Source organism: Bufo bufo, chromosome 1, assembly GCF_905171765.1.
Source record: "Bufo bufo chromosome 1, aBufBuf1.1, whole genome shotgun sequence".
Classification (NCBI taxonomy): domain Eukaryota; kingdom Metazoa; phylum Chordata; class Amphibia; order Anura; family Bufonidae; genus Bufo; species Bufo bufo.
Window position 1 is genome coordinate 509,500,307 of NC_053389.1, and position 19,084 is coordinate 509,519,390.

At 43.6% G+C, this 19,084-nt stretch overlaps 1 protein-coding gene across 1 annotated transcript in view; it reads right to left on the minus strand.

Moving 5' to 3' along the window:
* LOC120981506 (kinesin-like protein KIN-14R) overlaps positions 1-1,288 on the minus strand; it is a 101,835-nt gene extending 100,547 nt beyond the window's left edge. Inside the window, exons 1-3 of the mRNA XM_040411046.1 lie at positions 1,073-1,288; positions 665-799; positions 515-577 (exon numbers count right to left, since the gene is read on the minus strand). Coding sequence (XP_040266980.1) covers positions 515-577; positions 665-799; positions 1,073-1,288 — 414 coding nt within the window. The remainder of the gene's footprint in view (positions 1-514; positions 578-664; positions 800-1,072) is intronic.
* Positions 1,289-19,084: the final 17,796 nt, after the last annotated feature.

The window sequence follows — 19,084 nt, forward strand, 5'->3', positions numbered from 1 at the left end:
AGGACCCACGGACGAAAAAACGGTCACGGATCACGGAAAAACGGGACCCGTTTTTGCGGACCGCAAAAAAATACGTTCGTGTGCAGGAGGCCTTAGTGTTAGTAAATCTTAGTGTTTTGGTTTTTGGCATTTTTGAAGTCAGTCTCATTTTATATAGCATGCTTTTAGGTATGATATGTGTTTGTCACCATAGACTTATCTGCAGAACTTCAAAAATACCACAACAAAAGTACCTGAAAAAAAAGTCACAAAAGCTGCTCGAAACCGCAAGCATGTTTAAATAAAAAGTCAGATGAACAGTGTACAAGAAGATGGTCTAATAAACTGAATCTCAGCTTCCTTGTCCTCCACTGATTAACACTTTATAAATGTCATCTGTCTCTTTTAGGCAAATGCTTATAGCTCTAATCCGCATCTAGTTTTAAAAAAAGGCATAACAAAAGCAAAATGCAAAGCAAATATTTCTCGATAACACCACTAAGTCAATGTACATGCAACAATATTAAAAGAATACCTCATCATAAGTATCAAGGAACTTTCCTTGGCTGTAAAGTTCTTGTGGAAATGGAACAATTCCCTAAATAAAATACAATATTAAACATTAGCAGACAATAGAACCAGGAGACTCTAGTGGAATAGTGACTATGTGGCTTTTAATGCTCACCTTTTCATCATCGAAATACATCCGCATGCCATTCTGAGTAAAACATGTATAGAGAGTCCCATTCTGGTGCTGAAAGCTTTCAAACGTCACAGACACATCTTCTGTTTCCAGAGCATCCCTCGTTCCAGTCTGTAGCTGGGGATTTGTCTGTACCAGGAGACTGATATTATTTTTAGACTCCTCTACAGGTATAACGTAAGCTACATATACTCCAGAGAAAACCTATCATGTTTTAACACTACGGATTATATTTTACTGCATATATTGATGACATTATTATTTTTTTACAACACTCTCAGCATATTTCACACATTTGTAAGACGAGGAAATGGAACCCACATAAATTTACTGCAGAAAATGCCCAGATAATGATTAATTATAATAAAAGCCTAAAAGGCAAAAGTATACCTGTTCGTTCCTTTTATGTTCCTGAGTAATTTGTACCATCTGCTCGATGTCTTCTGATATTTCTTCATGCGCTGGGTTTGACTGCACCATTTGCTGTCTAATGGAAGTATTATCTGGCAGACTGGATGCTGAACCATTCTGAATCACAGTTGTTCTTTCCTCATTATCTCCTATGTTTTCCTTCTTTGGCTGGGTTTTGGAAGCTCCTGTACCCATTATGGATTTACTTTTCAAAAGAAAAGTTTTCTTGGGTTTGGCTATAATAACACCTGGAAATGCATTTGTTATAAAGAATATCAGTTTGTCATAATCATAATGTCAAAATAATTATTAATTCATTGATTACTTAGGCACAACATGCAATACTGAACAATTCAACAATTCAATTCTTCATCAATTTATAGCAAGATATATATATATATATATATATATATATAGATATATATATATATATATATATATAATCTGTAACATTAAACCCACTGACAGGTGAAGTGAATAATGTGAATATTAATGATTATCTTGTGACAATGGTGACAGTAGTCTGTAGCACCTATCAAGGGGTGCGATTTATTAAGCGGCTAATGAGCTGTTAGCTCTTGAAGTTGATGTGTTAAAAGCAGTTAAAATGGAAAAGCAAGGATCTGAGTGTGTTCTGCCCAGCAGGGTTAGAAAATGATTCTAGTTCTTTCTGCCAGAGTTTTGCAATTTCTGCAGTTATTAGTGTGGTTATAACACCATCTAGCGGTGTTAAGTTGTATTACACTTTGTTTTTCTTGTTACAAAGACTTCTGCATTGTGTGCAGAGCATCTTGGGAAAGAGAAACCTCCAGTCACCAGGACACTTCAGCAGAGCTGTCCTGTTGCTACTTCTCAAACTCCACCATCCTTGTAAAACCATATCTGGTGAGAGATCTACCTTTGTTTTAGGGACATTATGTTATACAGAGCTGTTCAGCTAGTTATAATTGTTACTCAGGGAAGTTGTTATTTCTGTTGGCTAGCCATGCAATCTTATGTACAGGCAGCCATTTTACCATGTGCTTTTACTGATGACTGTTAATGTTATAGTACATGCTATCCATTCTTTTATTTTATTTTTCTAAATCTTTTTATTTAGTGCACTTTCAGAGAGACAATGGTAAGCAAAAGCAACATACCACTAATCACAGAAAAATGTGCACAAAATTTTTCCATGTCAATATATCAAAGACAAACCAATAACAGTTTGGAGATATAAAAACAAAAGTTAAAGTCTGTCTGTTATTTCACTAAAATTTCCCAAATTTTACTCATTCAAAGGTCCTTCCACATTAATCGCCTATTTTGAGCTTCCCCAAGGTACCTCTTAGAGCCTCTGTGGCATACTGTGTATTGAAAGGTCTGTATGATTTTCATAATTTCCGACTGAGTGACATGATTTACAATAAAGTGCCTCCATTTATTGAAAAACTTTGTCGTTTTTATGTCCTTTTGAGTTTCGGTATCTAATTTGTCAATATGCATGAAATAAGACATTTGAGATAAAACCTCTTGAAGCAACGGGACTCGCTTTTCTAACCATTGCCTCAGAAGGCATCTCAAGGAGACCAAAAGGGCCACATCCACGATCAAATTGGGTTTTGGTGTATCATTAAAGCTATGGAAAAGGACAATCTCCGGAGAGAGGCAGTGAGATCCCCCATGTCTTTGCTATCCATCCAACAATCATTTCCCAGTAGTCTTGTACCTTGGGACATGACCAGCTACAATGGACCAAGTCTGCCCCCATCAGATCACATTTTGGACATGCCGTGATGTAATTTTGGTCTGCCTTCTTTTTAGCTATGTTAAATGCATATATGGCCTGGTGGATCAGACGAAAATGTGACTCTCTCCATCTCTCACACGGAACCGCCCTACATATCCTGTTCCATCCCTGCCAGATATCCTCAGCAGGAAGTGTCATGCCCAGTTTTTTTCCCCATTTTTTTAAATCGCGTATTTAACATCTTTTTGTCGCAAGTATCCCTGAGCATGTTATAGATATCTGAGAGCGAATATTTTGCACCACCCTGTCTCATGGAGAAAATTAGTGACGAGTTAGTGCATTCCTGCGAAACATCCAGTAACCTATGTTTGCAGAAACTGGTAACCTGTTGATAGGCCAGGTAAAGGCCTGCACTTAGGTTAAATTTAGTAGACAACTCTGAGAATGTCAAATATCTTTTCTCTGGCACGTGAAGTAAGTCCAGGAGAGTAGCAATACCCAGTTCTTTCCAGGTTTTGAACATTTTATTCTGAGTGCCTTGAGGGAACTCTGGGTGTCGCCACAAGTTCACCTCCCTAGAAAGCAGATAGGACCTTTTAGAAAGTTTCCGAGTCTCCTTCCAAGCTATCATCGTGTCCCTAACGGTGATTGAGTGTTTTAAATGAGGCGGTAAAACCTGTCTCTTAGAGTGTAGTAGATTCACCAAGGGCCATCTTACATCTAGTTGTTGTTCTAATGCATAATTGGAATGATGATGGGTTTTGTAGACCCAATCAATGCAATGCCTGAACAGGCATGCAAGGTTGTACATTCTAATATTTGGCAAGTTCAGGCCTCCTCTGTCTCTGGGTAGCATCAATTTAAACCACGCTATTCTTGGCCGTTTCCCTGCCCATAAAAACTTTGTGAACGCTGAGTTAAGAATTTTAACATCCGAGTGCTTCAGTAACAATGGTAATGTCCGGAGGGGGTATAACAATTTCGGGAAGCATATCATTTTTATTAAATGACTCCTTCCCGTCAGCGATAATGGAAGGTTTCGCCATCTTTCCAAATCTTTAATGATAGTTTTAAATAACGGCGGATAGTTAAGATTATAAAGGGAAGCGGGGTTCTCCCAATTTTCATTCCCAGATAGGTGACATAATTCCCCGATACTGCGATTGGGCAGCCTGGATAAGGCCATTTGGATTCTACCTTCCTGACTCCTAGGGGCATAAGTACACATTTGTCTACATTTATTTTAAAGCCAGAAACTGGACCAAAGGAGTGCACTAATTCCAATACCCCCTCCAGATGTTCAGTCGGATCTGCCATGAATAGGAGCAGGTCATCTGCAAATAAGGATGTGCGAACCTCTTTCTGGCCTATTCTGATCCCTTGTAATATATTCCCTTCCTCTAATATACGTATCAGGGGTTCTAGCGCCAAGTTGAATAAGAGAGGTGAGAGGGGGTATCTTTGACGGGTACCTTTTAAAAAGTGTGAATGGGGCAGACAAAAAACCAGGTAGAGAGATCCTGGCTCTCGGGGTGTTATATAGTGCGGGCAAAAGCATTCGAAAGGGACCCATGATTTTAATCTCATCTAGGACTGACTCTTCCCAACCAATCCCATCTAACATTATCGAACGCTTTTTCCGCATCCACTGCCAACAGTGCTGGCGCTTGGTATCTATCCATGTTCCATTGTACTGTATCTAAGACTGTTAGTACCTTCCTTATATTAGAGACCGCTAACCTGCCTTTTATAAAACCCGATTGTGACGGCGAGATCAGATCTGGCATGATGTTCGCCAATCTGTCTGCTATAATCTTAGCTACCAACTTGGTGTCCACGTTAATTAGTGATATTGGTCGATATGAGGCAGGTAGTTCTGGGTTCTTTCCTGTCTTAGGTATTAACTTTATGTAGGCCATATTTTCAGATGGTGAGAGGGGAGAACCCGACAACAGGCCATTGAAGACTTTCGTTAACATGTCTTTGATATCATCCCCGAGAAGTGTGTAAAATTCCCCAGTGTACCCATCTGGACCTGGGGCTTTATGTAGACGTAATCTTTTAATAGCCTCTAGCGTCTCACTTTCATTTATAGGTGCATTTAGTATTTCTAATTGTTCCGCCTTAGGTGTTGGCAGTGTTGTACACTTCAGGAAGAATTCAGATATGGAGTCCATGGGACTCGGGACCTTATAAAGTGAGGCATAGAAATCGCCTAAGATGGAAACTATTTTATCAAGCTTGTCATGCACTCTCCCCTGTTCATCAGCTAGTCTTAGAATATGCTGTTGTTTCCTGGAATTTTTAACCAAAGTGGATAGCAATCTACCCGCCTTGTTCCCACCCCTAAAAAATTTAGCCTCTGCTCGCGACATATCTAGTTGCGCTCTCCTCTCATACCAAAGTTCGTACTCCTTCCTTGCGTCTTGCCATTTTTTTGGGGCATGTGGGGTAGGCATTGTTAAATAATTTGTATATGCGTGCCTGAGAGAAGCGCTAACTGTCTGAAGCTGGAGGTTCACCTTTTTCTTATAGGGAATCTGTCACCTATTTTGACCATATAAAACCGTAACATAGCAATGTGCAATAAAGTACCTTCTTACCTACATGTGTCTTCTTTCTTTTATTCAACTTTTCATTCTTTTTTTCTGATATGCAAATGAAGTCTCAAGGTGCCCAGAAGGGCGTTATTACTCTGCTCTAGTGCCCAGTAACGCCCCCCTGCAGTGCCCAGTCGTCCTTTCTTCCAAGCCCAGCACGCCTCCTAAGAAATAAATGTCCTCCCACATACTTGCCGAACGGCGCCGCCCCCTCCCCACTACGTCATTTAATTTATTCACTGCATCGTCTGTGCTCCCTCCTCTCTTTGCCTACAGCGCCGCCCCCTCCCCACTACGTCATTTCATTTATTCACTGCATCGGCCCTTGCTTCCTCCTCTCTTGGCCTACAGCGCCGCCCCCTCCCCACTACGTCATTTAATTTATTCACTGCACGCACCGGCCCTTGCTTCCTCCTCTCTTGTCCTCCGAAATCCAGCGCAGGCGCAGTATCGCTGAGTGCCTGCACGATACTCCTGCTCCAGAGGGCAACAGCCTCACTAGTGTCACTGGGCATGCGCCGAGCCCAGTGACGTAATCAGAGCGCTGTTGCCTCTGAGAGATTCTAGAGGAGGAAGCAAGGGCTGGTGCGTGCAGTGAATAAATTAAATGACGTAGTGGGGAGGGGGCGGCGCTGTAGGCCAAGAGAGGAGGAAGCAAGGGCCGATGCAGTGAATAAATTAAATGACGTAGTGGGGAGGGGGCGGCGCCGTAGGCAAAGAGAGGCGGGAGCACAGACGATGCAGTGAATAAATTAAATGACGTAGTGGGGAGGGGGCGGCGCTGTTCGGCAAGTATGTGGGAGGACATTTATTTCTTAGGAGGCGTGCTGGGCTTGGAAGAAAGGCCGGCTGGGCACTGCAGGGGGGTGTTACTGGGCACTAGAGCAGAGTAATAACGCCCCTCTGGGCACCTTGAGACTTCATTTGCATATCAGAAAAATCACTTTTTAATAAGAATGAAAAGTTGAATAAAAGAAAGAAGACACATGTAGGTAAGAAGGTACTTTATTGCACATTGCTATGTTAACGGTTTTATATGGTCAAAATAGGTGACAGATTCCCTTTAAGTCCACCCGTGTATGCCATAATGCGGCCCCTAAGGACCACCTTTGCTGTCTCCCAAAAGACGGATGGTGTGTCCAAATGTGCCGCTTTATCTCCCGCATATTCCAAGTAACAACCCCTCAGTATATCTTTAAAGTTTTCGTCGGTGTATAGGTAAGAAGGGAAGCGCCACAAGTAATCTGTGCCCCTCGACTGTTGGTCTAGAAGGGTGACAGAGACTGGCGCATGGTCAGAGATGATTAGGTCTTGAATGCGGGTATCTCTTACCCAGTATTGTAATTGTTTGCTTATCAGAAGATAGTCGATCCTAGACCAAGAGTCATGAACGTGCGAGTAGAAAGTATACTCTCTACTTTCTGGGTTACTATACCGCCACACATCTAAGAGGGCTGTATCATCCAAAAAGGGTTCCAGAACTCTATCCCTCGCATTATACTGTCTTGAACCAGACCGTGTACTATTCCTATCCTCTTCGAGTTTAACCACTGTGTTAAAATCCCCTCCGATGATTTTATTCTTGGACGGATCCCCCGCTATTTTCCCTGCTAGATCTGTAAAAAAGGACTTGTTATCCCCATTGGGACCATATATATTATATATACTAAGCTCCTCGACCCCTGTAGATATGCATACAAAGCACCATCTCCCCCATCATTGGCTGCCGAGTCCAGTATGGTAAAAGCAGGTTTTTATTCAACAGTATTAGCACTCCGGCTCTGTGCAGTAACGCCGGCGCTCCTATGATTTTCCCTATCCATTTTTTCTCCATCCTAGGGAAATCATCCTCCTGTAAATGTGTCTCTTGTAGGAGGGCGATATCTGTTTCAGGTGACGAAGTGTTTCAGGTGACGAAGAACCTTATTGCGTTTTTGTGGGGACCGTAGCTCCTTAACATTCCATGATATTGCTTTCATACTGGAGTTTGGCAAGCACTAGTATACGTTACAAGTCTAACCCAATCGTTAATTTCATTAGTATGCCTCAATAGCGGTATATATATAATAACAGACATCCTAGAACCCTTAAGCTTCCCTTCAAATCCCCCCGTATAACACCCCGAAATACAAACATTAAACACATTAAGCCTTAAATCCCAAATTTCCCAAGATTGTCTCATGGGACCCAACCAGTTAATGTACGACTTCACTTTTTTTTGCATATAAGGAAGCTCCATTAGCATTGCAGCCACTTCCAACTGCATTCTTATGATGTAGAAGGCTAGACACCCCCCACCAAATGACAGAAATAAAACTCAGTAAGCAACAAACATATAATCATGAACCAAACTTCGAGATTTAGTGCTGAGGCAGTTGGTGAGTGCGGGACCCCACAGAGCCACACTGGGTATTTCTTAGAGTTAACGCTAGATCTGAAGGTATTCATGGGGCTCCCCCTCACCCAAACCCAGCCACCTCTTGCACAACAAGAAATTGGTCTCATGAGTCCCAACGGTCGAATTTTCTAGTTTCCCACGCCTGGAGAAAAAAGAAAAGGTAAGTTTATGTTCTCACAGAGGGCTGTCATCTGTTCTCTGGCTGTCTGGTCGGCGATCTTCGGGTTCCTTCTCCGTCTAGTGTTGCTCTCGATCTGCTTCTCTGAGTAGGACTCCGTCTGTTCCTCTGTCTGTGATCCAGTTGCGACTCCACCGCTGCGTTAAGTCTAGTATCTTCTAATACCCCCTGACGAAGGTACGCCGAAACGCGCGTTGGGGTAGCGCCATCCTTGTTGTCCCACTCCTGGTCTGTTTTTGGTGAGTCCTATCTGCTATTTCACTCCCCGGTTTCCCTCCATCCGGATGTCTACTCATTGCTAGGCTTCCTCCTTGTATGGCCGGGTGTTTATGTCTATGTCCGCGTTGGGCTCTGCAGTTATTTTGTGACTCACCTTTTCATCATGTATACACTGTTGATCTGCGGGTAGTTTATTATCATTATCCATACATATATCCCGCTGACCCTATACATTCCTGTATTCTCGACCGGAGTGTCCCTCCCAGGGTGGCGCCGTTCTTCCCTCTCCCTGCCCCCCTTCTTTGTTCCTTGTCTTACTGCATCTTCTGTATGTAATTTTTATGTTGTTATGCTACAATAAAATATCTATAACTTGATTATCTGGCACTCCTAGCTCCATTTTTTCTGCCGTTCTGATATCTTCTAATAGACCGGCCGGAACATCGTCAAGAGAATTGCAAATAGAAGTGGATCCATCAGGGTGGAAGATCTTGAGTACCGCCGGGAAAAGTAATGCAAATCTAATGTTCTTACGGTGCAACTGGGTACATAGAGGTGAGAAGGCCCTTCTCCTCTTGGCAACTTCTGCTGAATAGTCCCCGAATAATAAGACTCTATTTCCTCTCAGGGTAACAGGTTCCCTCCGACTTTTAAATGCTCTAAGGAGTGCGTCCTTATCTGTGTAATCAAGGCATTTCATGATTACTTGCAGTGCTCTGGTGGATGTTCGATTGCTGTCTCATAGGTCAGGACCCACTCTGTGTGCACATTCAACTTTACAGGGGCGCGAAATTCCTAGGACCTGGGGGAGCTCCTGCTCGCAGATGGCGATCAGTTCTTTTGCTGGTATGTTTTCCTGCAACCCCACCAGTCTGAAGTTATTGCGGCGGGATCTATTTTCTAAATCTTCCAGTCTATCCCACAACCGCTTATTCTCTCTCAAAGCTGTCTGCAATTTCTGCAGGATAGACTCTGTCGTGTCCTCCACTATTTGGATACGATTCTCCACCACTTCTAACCTTGAGTCATGCTGTTGTACCGTTTCTTGCAATTGCTGCATGACATGTTGCACCGAGTGTGCTAGAGTATCTCGGAGGTCCGGTGTCACGGCCATGGCTATGACCGTGATTTTTCAACCACATGCGATTGTCAGCGGTTTGGTTTTGTTGTCAATCACAGGTGAGGGCAGTGGTATTTGCCTCACCTGTGGTTGCCGCTGACAACGCTTGCTTGTGGCAGCTTTCCTGCTGTGCATGCGGTTGCACCTAGCAACCCCTATGTTAGGTGTGTGTGTATTGTGTTCACTGTGTTGTTTGTCTGTGTGCACTCTGTGAAGTGTGTTGTGTGCACTGACACTTTTCCTGCACTGTGGTTGCCCGTGGCAACGTTTGGCTGTCTGTACATGTGGTGGCAGTGTCCCGGCCTCCGGGCTATTCCCCAGGACACGGTTGCCACCCATGTGATGGCCAGCGGCGACAACCACAGTGGCTTGCTACTGTTGGACACTTTCCCTTTAATGTTGTGTTTTCCCTTCCCGGGTGTTGGAAGGGTTAACTTCCTTCCCAGTGTGTGTGTGTGTCACTGGGTGTGTCCGACTGTGGGGTGTTTCCTGGCCTATATAGCCTCACTGTTAGCATGGGTCTGTGGGTTGTTTCAGCCATGCTTGCTGGAGCAGCCTCCTGTGTTACTATCTGCCAGTGAGAGCCACCCCTGTGGTCATAAAGATATTGTCCTTATGTTTATGTCTGCTGTGTGTTGATGTTGTATGTTATGTACTGTTGGGATCTTTCTATGTGTTTGGTGCAGCTTACGGTTCTGGATTCCTGTTTGCGCAGGGATCCAGTCAGCAAGGCTGTGACAGGTTGGTGGAACTAATAGTTCGCCTGTCATTCCCGTAAGGCTGTATGAGTTCCCTTTTTCCCAACAGCTTGGCCATTGAGACTCCTGCTCCTCCGTGTCTAGGAGGAGTAGGTCGTCTTACTCTGACTCCTAGCGCAGGGACCGGACGGAGGGTGAGTTAGGGATCCGAGGTTCCTGCGCATGGGTCCTCCTACCTTTAAGGTCGGCCCATGCAGTTAGGATTTAGGGTCAGGGTAGGGACGCTGTAGGAGGTGACCTGCTCCCTATCCTGTTCTCCTGGCAGAGTTGGCCTACAGCACATGTCACCGCACGGCTGAGGATTTCCCCCATCCTCAGCCGTGACAGTATGACCACAAAAGGCTTCTCGCGTGGCGCTCCCTCGAAAGAGGGTAAAGCATGCACCGCTATCTGCGGATGGGGTGCATGCGCGTTCTCCGGAGGGAGAGCGTTATGGGGCTTTCACCATTTACGGCGCGGTGAGTGGCATTCCCCGCCATTCCTTGCTCACCGTTGTCTGTGTTGGTGTCCCCTTTTGTTTGTCTTTCCCCTCCCCCCCTCCCATTGTTTTTTGTGCCTCACCAACTTTCCCCTTTTGTTGTTGGGAGGGACTTTGAGGGGTGGGAGTACCCTTCCCTCGAAAGAGGGTGAAGCATGTACCGCCGTCTCCGGAAGGGGTACATGCGCGCTCTTCGGATGGAGAGCGTTATGGGGGTTTCGCCGCTGACGTCGCGGTGAGTGGCTTTTTCCCCGCCACTTCCTCACCGTGTTCGTTTGGCGTCCCCTGAGTTTTTATTGCACCGTGGTGTTTGTTTGGTGTGAGAGTGTCATACCTTCGCAAGAGGGTGCAGCATGCAGTGCCATCCCATTGTGGCCTGCATGCGCGTTCTCCGGAGGGAGAGCGTTCTGGGGGGATCTCCGTTTACGGCACGGTTGGTGGCTTTTTCCCCGCCACCTTACTTTCCGTGTCCGTGTTGGGGATCCCTCGTCCCTCTCAAAGTTCTCATCCCTGGTCGTCTGCTGGCAGCACTCTGTAAGTGATCCGGCTGCATGCTGGTTAGGAGTGTCTGCTGGCAGCGACTGGAGTGGGAACGTGAGTGGAGAGTCCCCTCGTCCACTCTCAGTGGTTCCATTCCCTGTCGCTGTGTCGGGCTGCAGGTCTCGTTGGACTGGCTGAGTGAATGCTGGGAGAGGATGCAGCTGCCAGCGACTTCTTGGGAACCATGTCCTGAGAGTGGACGTCTCCTTCTCCCATTCCCTTGTGTAAGTTCCTCACCAGTTTCGTTTTTTTCTTTTGGTGGGGGGCTTTGAGGGGTGGGAGTGTCACGGCCATGGCTATGACCGTGACTCTTCAACCGGATGCGATTGTCAGCGGTTTGGTTTTGTTGTCAATCACAGGTGAGGGCAGTGGTATTTGCCTCACCTGTGGTTGCCGCTGACAACGCTTGCTTGTGGCAGCTTTCCTGCTGTGCATGCGGTTGCACCTAGCAACCCCTATGTTAGGTGTGTGTGTATTGTGTTCACTGTGTTGTTTGTCTGTGTGCACTCTGTGTAGTGTGTTGTGTGCACTGACACTTTTCCTGCACTGTGGTTGCCCGTGGCAACGTTTGGCTGTCTGTACATGTGGTGGCAGTGTCCCGGCCTCCGGGCTATTCCCCAGGACACGGTTGCCACCCATGTCGTGGCCAGCGGCGGCAACCACAGTGGCTTGCTACTGTTGGACACTTTCCCTTTAATGTTGTGTTTTCCCTTCCCGGGTGTTGGAAGGGTTAACTTCCTTCCCAGTGTGTGTGTGTGTCACTGGGTGTGTCCGACTGTGGGGTGTTTCCTGGCCTATATAGCCTCACTGTTAGTATGGCTCTGTGGGTTGTTTCAGCCATGCTTGCTGGAGCAGCCTCCTGTGTTACTATCTGCCAGTGAGAGCCACCCCTGTGGTCATAAAGATATTGTCCTTATGTTTATGTCTGCTGTGTGTTGATGTTGTATGTTATGTACTGTTGGGATCTTTCTATGTGTTTGGTGCAGCTTACGGTTCTGGATTCCTGTTTGCGCAGGGATCCAGTCAGCAAGGCTGTGACAGGTTGGTGGAACTAATAGTTCGCCTGTCATTCCCGTAAGGCTGTATGAGTTCCCCTTTTCCCAATAGCTTGGCCATTGAGACTCCTGCTCCTCCGTGTCTAGGAGGAGTAGGTCGTCTTACTCTGACTCCTAGCGCAGGGACCGGACGGAGGGTGAGTTAGGGATCCGAGGTTCCTGCGCATGGGTCCTCCTACCTTTAAGGTCGGCCCATGCAGTTAGGAGTTAGGGTCAGGGTAGGGACGCTGTAGGAGGTGACCTGCTCCCTATCCTGTTCTCCTGGCCGAGTTGGCCTACAGCACATGTCAGCGCACGTCTGAGGATTTCCCCCATCCTCAGCCGTGACATCCGGTTCTAGCTGGTTAGCTACCTCCACGGCAAGAGCTTTGTAATCGATGCTCTGGGACCGGGGTTCAGGTTGTATCATCAAGAGCACTCGCTCATCTTTATCTGTCCACACTTGATCCGGAGGCGCCTGGTCATCCAGCTCGCGCGGGCTCGGCGCCATGTCTGCAGACAACGCATCATCTTGTGCTTCTGTAGGAGCCGTCTTGCCTCTGTTTTTTTTGCCCATATTGATTAGGAACCGGTCCATGAAAAGTGACAGGATTCCTAAAGGTCTGTTGGTCCCGCAATTCTTGTCAGGTTCGGGCAATTTCGTGCGGTATGTCGGTTAGCAGCGGAGCAGCCTCTCCTCCTTGCTTCCTCACATGCCAGCGCCGGAACCGTAAGTCCATGCTATCCATTCTTAATACTTATACATGTTATTTGTATTCTTGTAGTTTTACCAATCAAATACTCCTGTTTTACCAATCAATCAAACAAACAAACTGTTTTACCAATAAGCAAGTTAGAGTACAAAGAACAGTCCATCAGATTGGTTCAGGGCATCTCCCAAAGATCAAGGGGGCATTAGAAGAATAAATATTTTATACAAAAAATGTTCTACCAATAATAATTATATTTATGACCACTATATCACCAATGAATCAAATTAATTTGGCCATCAGATAATATATACATATAAATATATATATTTATATATACATATATTTATGTATATATTATATTTATATATTATATATATATATATATAGTTATTTATATATGAATATATTTATATATATGCCAAATAGTCTGTGTTGATTAAAAACAATCCTGGATTGGTGGAAAGAAATCGGAACTGTACCTGCTCAGCATGGAGTTGCTCATGTGGCTTGGCGTCCCGGTAAAATCATTGCGCATGTCAGGAAACCAAGCAAGGAGAGAGCGATCACGTGATACATACCAGGTCACATGATGCTCACTCCTTAGAGATGCCACGAACAATAAAAACTGGTAAGTGAGGTATGTGGTCATGTGATCAAAAAGACAAATGATCGCTGTCACCACAGAAACAATGTAAACAAACAGAGCAGTATATAAAGCGCAATGTAAATCGCTGCCTAGACCGCAAAGTTTCTGTCCCAATGTGCATACTGATTGGCTACAGGTTGAGGTCGATTTATATAATTTTTTCAGATGACAAGTTAAATGTATGGTTGTCTACACAACCCAAAAGGGGAGATAATTTAAAAACATCTGAATTATGTTTATCTGATGTGGATCTATACACCAAGAGTGATTTTAATCCTGTGGTTTCTTCTCCCGCGATTGATTTGTTCACGGAGTCTGTGTTACGTGATATACATGCTCTTGGCACTGCTGAACATAATCAATTCCGGCATCCTAACATGTCTTCTTTGGAATGGGGCGCATTGAGTGATCTTGTCCATGACCCCAGCCTCACCATCAAATCTGCTGATAATGGTGGTGCGGTTGTGGTCATGGACACCTGTAAATACATTGCTAAAGCTCAAAGACAGTTGTCTGATGGGTCGGTTTATCAAAAACTGAATGGTGATCCTAAATGCGATTTTCAGAGAAAGATCAATCAGATTGTCTGCGAAGGGGTTCAATCAGGGTTTTATGATGGTAAAATAAGATATTTTCTGATTGTTTTGCATCCAGTAACCCCTAGGCTGTATTTATTACCTAAAATCCACAAAAATCTGAATGACCCTCCCGGCAGGCCTATTGTGTCTGGGAACGGGTCTCTACTTAGTAATGTCTCTGTCTTTTTAGATAAGACCTTGTGCAAATATGCAGTTTCTGCAAGGTCATATATTCAAGACACAACTGACTTTCTTAACAAATTGTCTGAAGTTGATATTCCCTCTGGAGAAATTAGGGCCTCTTTTTATATTGTCAGTCTTTATACATCTATTAGACATGAATTTGGTATTAATGCGGTTAAACAAGCATTATTCCATTCAGATTTTTCACCTGGGTGTCAAGATTTGATCTTGACATTATTGCATACAGTACTCACATACAATTATTTTTTGTTTGGTGATTACTTTTATTTACAGTTGAAGGGGACCGCCATGGGCTCTAATGTGGCGCCGACTTATGCCAACATGGCGATCTCCTTCCTGGAGGATAGGTTCATCTATGTGTCGCCCCACTTCGAACATGTGTTTGGACTGGGACTGAACAACAATTGACATCTTTTTTTTTTCATTTCTGAACACTATTGACAGTGACATTAAATTTACTCTTAGCTACTCTGTGGAACAGATTCATTTTCTATACACACTGATCACTTTAAAGGATGGCCAGATTTTTACTGACCTTTATGTCAAGTCGACAGACAAAAACACTCTATTGATATATGATAGCGTTTTTACATGGCAAATGGATTGTGAGTGATAGTCAGCAATTAACTTTGACACTTGGTAAGATGACCAGGTCTTTTCCTGAAAGGGGTTATCCAAAAGCAATACTCAATCCACATTTGACAGCGGTATTCACATTAAATCGAGCAGACTTACTTAAGCATAAGCGTTAGAATAGATCACGACAGAGAATTCCGCTAGTGACCACATATACAGAAGGTAGTCATTTGATTAGAGAGATTGTGAATAAGCATTGGTCGGTTTTAGCTAGTGGACATTACAATATTGCTGCTTTCAAGTTGCCCCCATTAGTATCATATAGGAGACCGAAGAATTTCAAGAACCAATTGGTTCACACTGATATTGGCCCACAGAAAAAAACAGGCCAAAGTTTTTTACATAACCAAAAGTGGGGTTGTTTTCCTTGCCTGAATTGCATTAACTGCTGTTATATGCAAAAAAGCAATAATTTCACAAATCCTATAACCTTTAAACAATATTCCATTAAGTCCTATATGACTTGTGAGATAACCTTTGTGGTCTATGTGCTTTGGTGCCCTTGCAGTTTGCATTATATATAATGTATATCCCTGTATATAGGGGAGACCTCCCTTGATTTCAAAACTCATTTCAACCAGCACTGATATACCATTCGTAAGAAACGGATGGATCTGCCAGTATCAAAACACTTTTCGTAATTCAATCATAACGAGAGTGATCTAAAATGCATGTTGATCGATCATTTTCCTATTTCTCGGAGGGGTGGCAATAGGATTCTATCCTTAAAAAAACATGAAATGTATTGAATTGCTACTTTGAGACCTAATGGGTTAAATGTGGATTTCAGACCTGGCATTTTTATATAAAATCCTCCTTTGGGGTACATTGTTGCCTATATTTTGCCTCTTCCTTTGTATGGTGCTATATGTATTAATTACCTTTTTCTTGTTTTTAGTTTGTCTGGCAGGTGTTTGGAGTTGGGAGCTGCCTGACCAGCATGGACGTACCGTACTTCATACCGGAAAGATTCTGTACATGACAATATATATATATTTCTTAAGCAGTTGATTATATTGTGTAGTTGATTTCATACAAAGTTGCTTCACTTATTTATTACAAATAAAATGTTGATATTTATTTGAGGGATTGGAGATTGTCTTGGGCCCCATCAATGTTTATTTATTTATTCTTTTATTATCTTTCCATATGGCATGGAGGTTCACTGGCTGCACACACAGCGGGAACACTCATGTGTGGCTTACTGGGTGCTGCTGACATCTTTTCCGCATTACAGTGATGGGAAGTTGTCGGATAGCTTTAATAAAAACACAATTTTTTTTATTTCATTTTTATTTCATTTATCTGGCTTCATGGATTTACTCTCAGGCTGTATATCCTTTGATGGGGATATTGACTTGGGGTGCGATCCTCTGCATGGTGGTGCGGTGTTGTGGGAGCTGCATTGTCACCGCCAGGCAAGCTTGATGGGGCCCTAACAGTTTTTTATTCTGTGTTCTTTATATATGTATATATCTTTTTTTTCCAAAGTAGTTGGTATATACTTGTATGTAGAGCAACTGTACAATTGTCAATTTGCATTTTATCAGATCGCTGTTGCAGTTTGCCTTTTGGTTTAGTGGGGGTCTCTGCATCATGTACCGGGGGCTAGGCATCCATATTCTATGGTGTGAGTCCTGCCTCTTTTGCACTTAGCAGGGTCCCGTCCGTTACCAATTGGGCGATTGCAGCTGTGTAGGCAGTTCCGATTTCCTTCCACCTATCCAGGATTGTTTTTAATCAACACAATTTGGCACATATGTATGTAATTTATCAATTGTGTAACACTATGGCTTATTTATGATTATATGCACTTTTATGGATTCATATTACACATATGATTATGTATTGATTTTTTATGTCACTGATTCTATTTTATTATGGATTTCTTGACTTTTTTATAGCGTATTATTTACACATTTGCTTATTAGTGTATTTATTCAATTATGTATGTTGGCAGTATTTATATCTGCATGTTTACACCATTGTATTGTCACTGCTTGAAAAAGGTTCCATTGAGAGGACCGAAACATCGCACCTGGTGTAATAAACACATCATTAGATTTTTTGGAAGTGCCGTGGAATTTCTTATATATATATATATATATATATATATATATATATATATATATATATATAAATATATATGGAAGGTATGTATCACCGAGGTTCCTGGCCTCGGTGAATTAAGAGCCGGTATTTTCAAGTGTCCACGGCAGCTAGTGCTGGTTGACACGTTGCTATTTTAGTATGGGTGTTAGCTGATCCAGGCCGTCTCTTACTGGGAGTGCCCAAAGTGCTGGGTGGGTAGCTTCTCCCCACGCTCCAGGCCGGGTCTTTACTGGCCTATATGAAACCCAGCCAGCAGTTTCAGCTGTGTGTGGATACTCCTTTATGACAGTGGAGCGCTGTCAGTCCCTGTAAGTGTTTTGGGATCTGAAAACTTGTGCCATGCAAAAGGGCTGGGAGCCGCATGCTGAGAAACAGGCCCCTAAAGCCTGCTGTGGACCACAGGTGGAGAAACTGCAAACCAGGTGAAGGTCTGTGGACTTTTCATGGTGTGAACAAACACATAGACTGCAAAATGTCACTTTTTGTTTTTCTTTATATGTGAATAAAACACTGAACTGTTTAAGTTAAAGACTTTGTGGTTGCCTCTATACTCTACCAGAGCAAATCCCCACATTATATATATACACTCACCTAAAGAATTATTAGGAACACCTGTTCTATTTCTCATTAATGCAATTATCTAGTCGACCAATCACATGGCAGTTGCTTCAATGCATTTAGGGGTGTGGTCCTGGTCAAGACAATCTCCTGAACTCCAAACTGAATGTCAGAATGGTAAAGAAAGGTGATTTAAGCAATTTTGAGCGTGGCATGGTTGTTGGTGCCAGACGGGCTGGTCTGAGTATTTCACAATCTGCTCAGTTACTGGGATTTTCACGCACAACCATTTCTAGGGTTTACAAAGAATGGTGTGAAAAGGGAAAAACATCCAGTATGCGGCAGTCCTGTGGGCAAAAATGCCTTGTGGATGCTAGAGGTCAGAGGAGAATGGGCCGACTGATTCAAGCTGATAGAAGAGCAACGTTGACTGAAATAACCACTCGTTACAACCGAGGTATGCAGCAAAGCATTTGTGAAGCTACAACATGCACAACCTTGAGGCGGATGGGCTACAACAGCAGAAGACCCCACCGTGTACCACTCATCTCCACTACAAATAGGAAAAAGAGGCTACAATTTGCACGAGCTCACCAAAATTCGACTGTTGAAGACTGGAAAAATGTTGCCTGGTCTGATGAGTCTCGATTTCTGTTGAGACATTCAAATGGTAGAGTCTGAATTTGGCGTAAACAGAATGAGAACATGTATCCATCATGCCTTGTTACCACTGTGCAGGCTGGTGGTGGTGGTGTAATGGTGTGGGGGATGTTTTCTGGGCACACTTTAGGCCCCTTAGTGCCAATTGGGCATCGTTAAAATGCCACGGGCTACCTGAGCATTGTTTCTGACCATGTCCATCCCTTCATGACCACCATGTACCCATCCTCTGATGGCTACTTCCAGCAGGATAATGCACCATGTCACAAAGCTTGAATCATTTCAAATTGGTTTCTTGAACATGACAATGAGTTCACTGTACTAAAATGGCCCCCACAGTCACCAGATCTCAACCCAATAGAGCATCTTTGGGATGTGGTGGAACGGGAGCTTCGTGCCCTAGATGTGCATCCCTCAAATCTCCATCAACTGCAAGATGCTATCCTATCAATATGGGCCAACATTTCTAAAGAATGCTATCAGCACCTTGTTGAATCAATGCCACGTAGAATTAAGGCAGTTCTGAAGGCAAAAGGGGGTCCAACACCGTATTAGTATGGTGTTCCTAATAATTCTTTAGGTGAGTGTATATACATTATCTGGTGGCCAAATTAATTTGATTCATTGGTGATATAGTGGTCATAAATATAAGGCCTCCTGCACACGACCGTATGGCTTTTTCAGTGTTTTGCAGTCAGTTTTTCACGGATCCGTTGTTCCGTTTTTTGTTTACGTTGTGTTCCCGTTTCTGTTCCGTTTTTCCGTTCCTTTTTTCCGTATGGCATATACAGTATACAGTAATTACATAGATAAAATTGGGCTGGGCATAA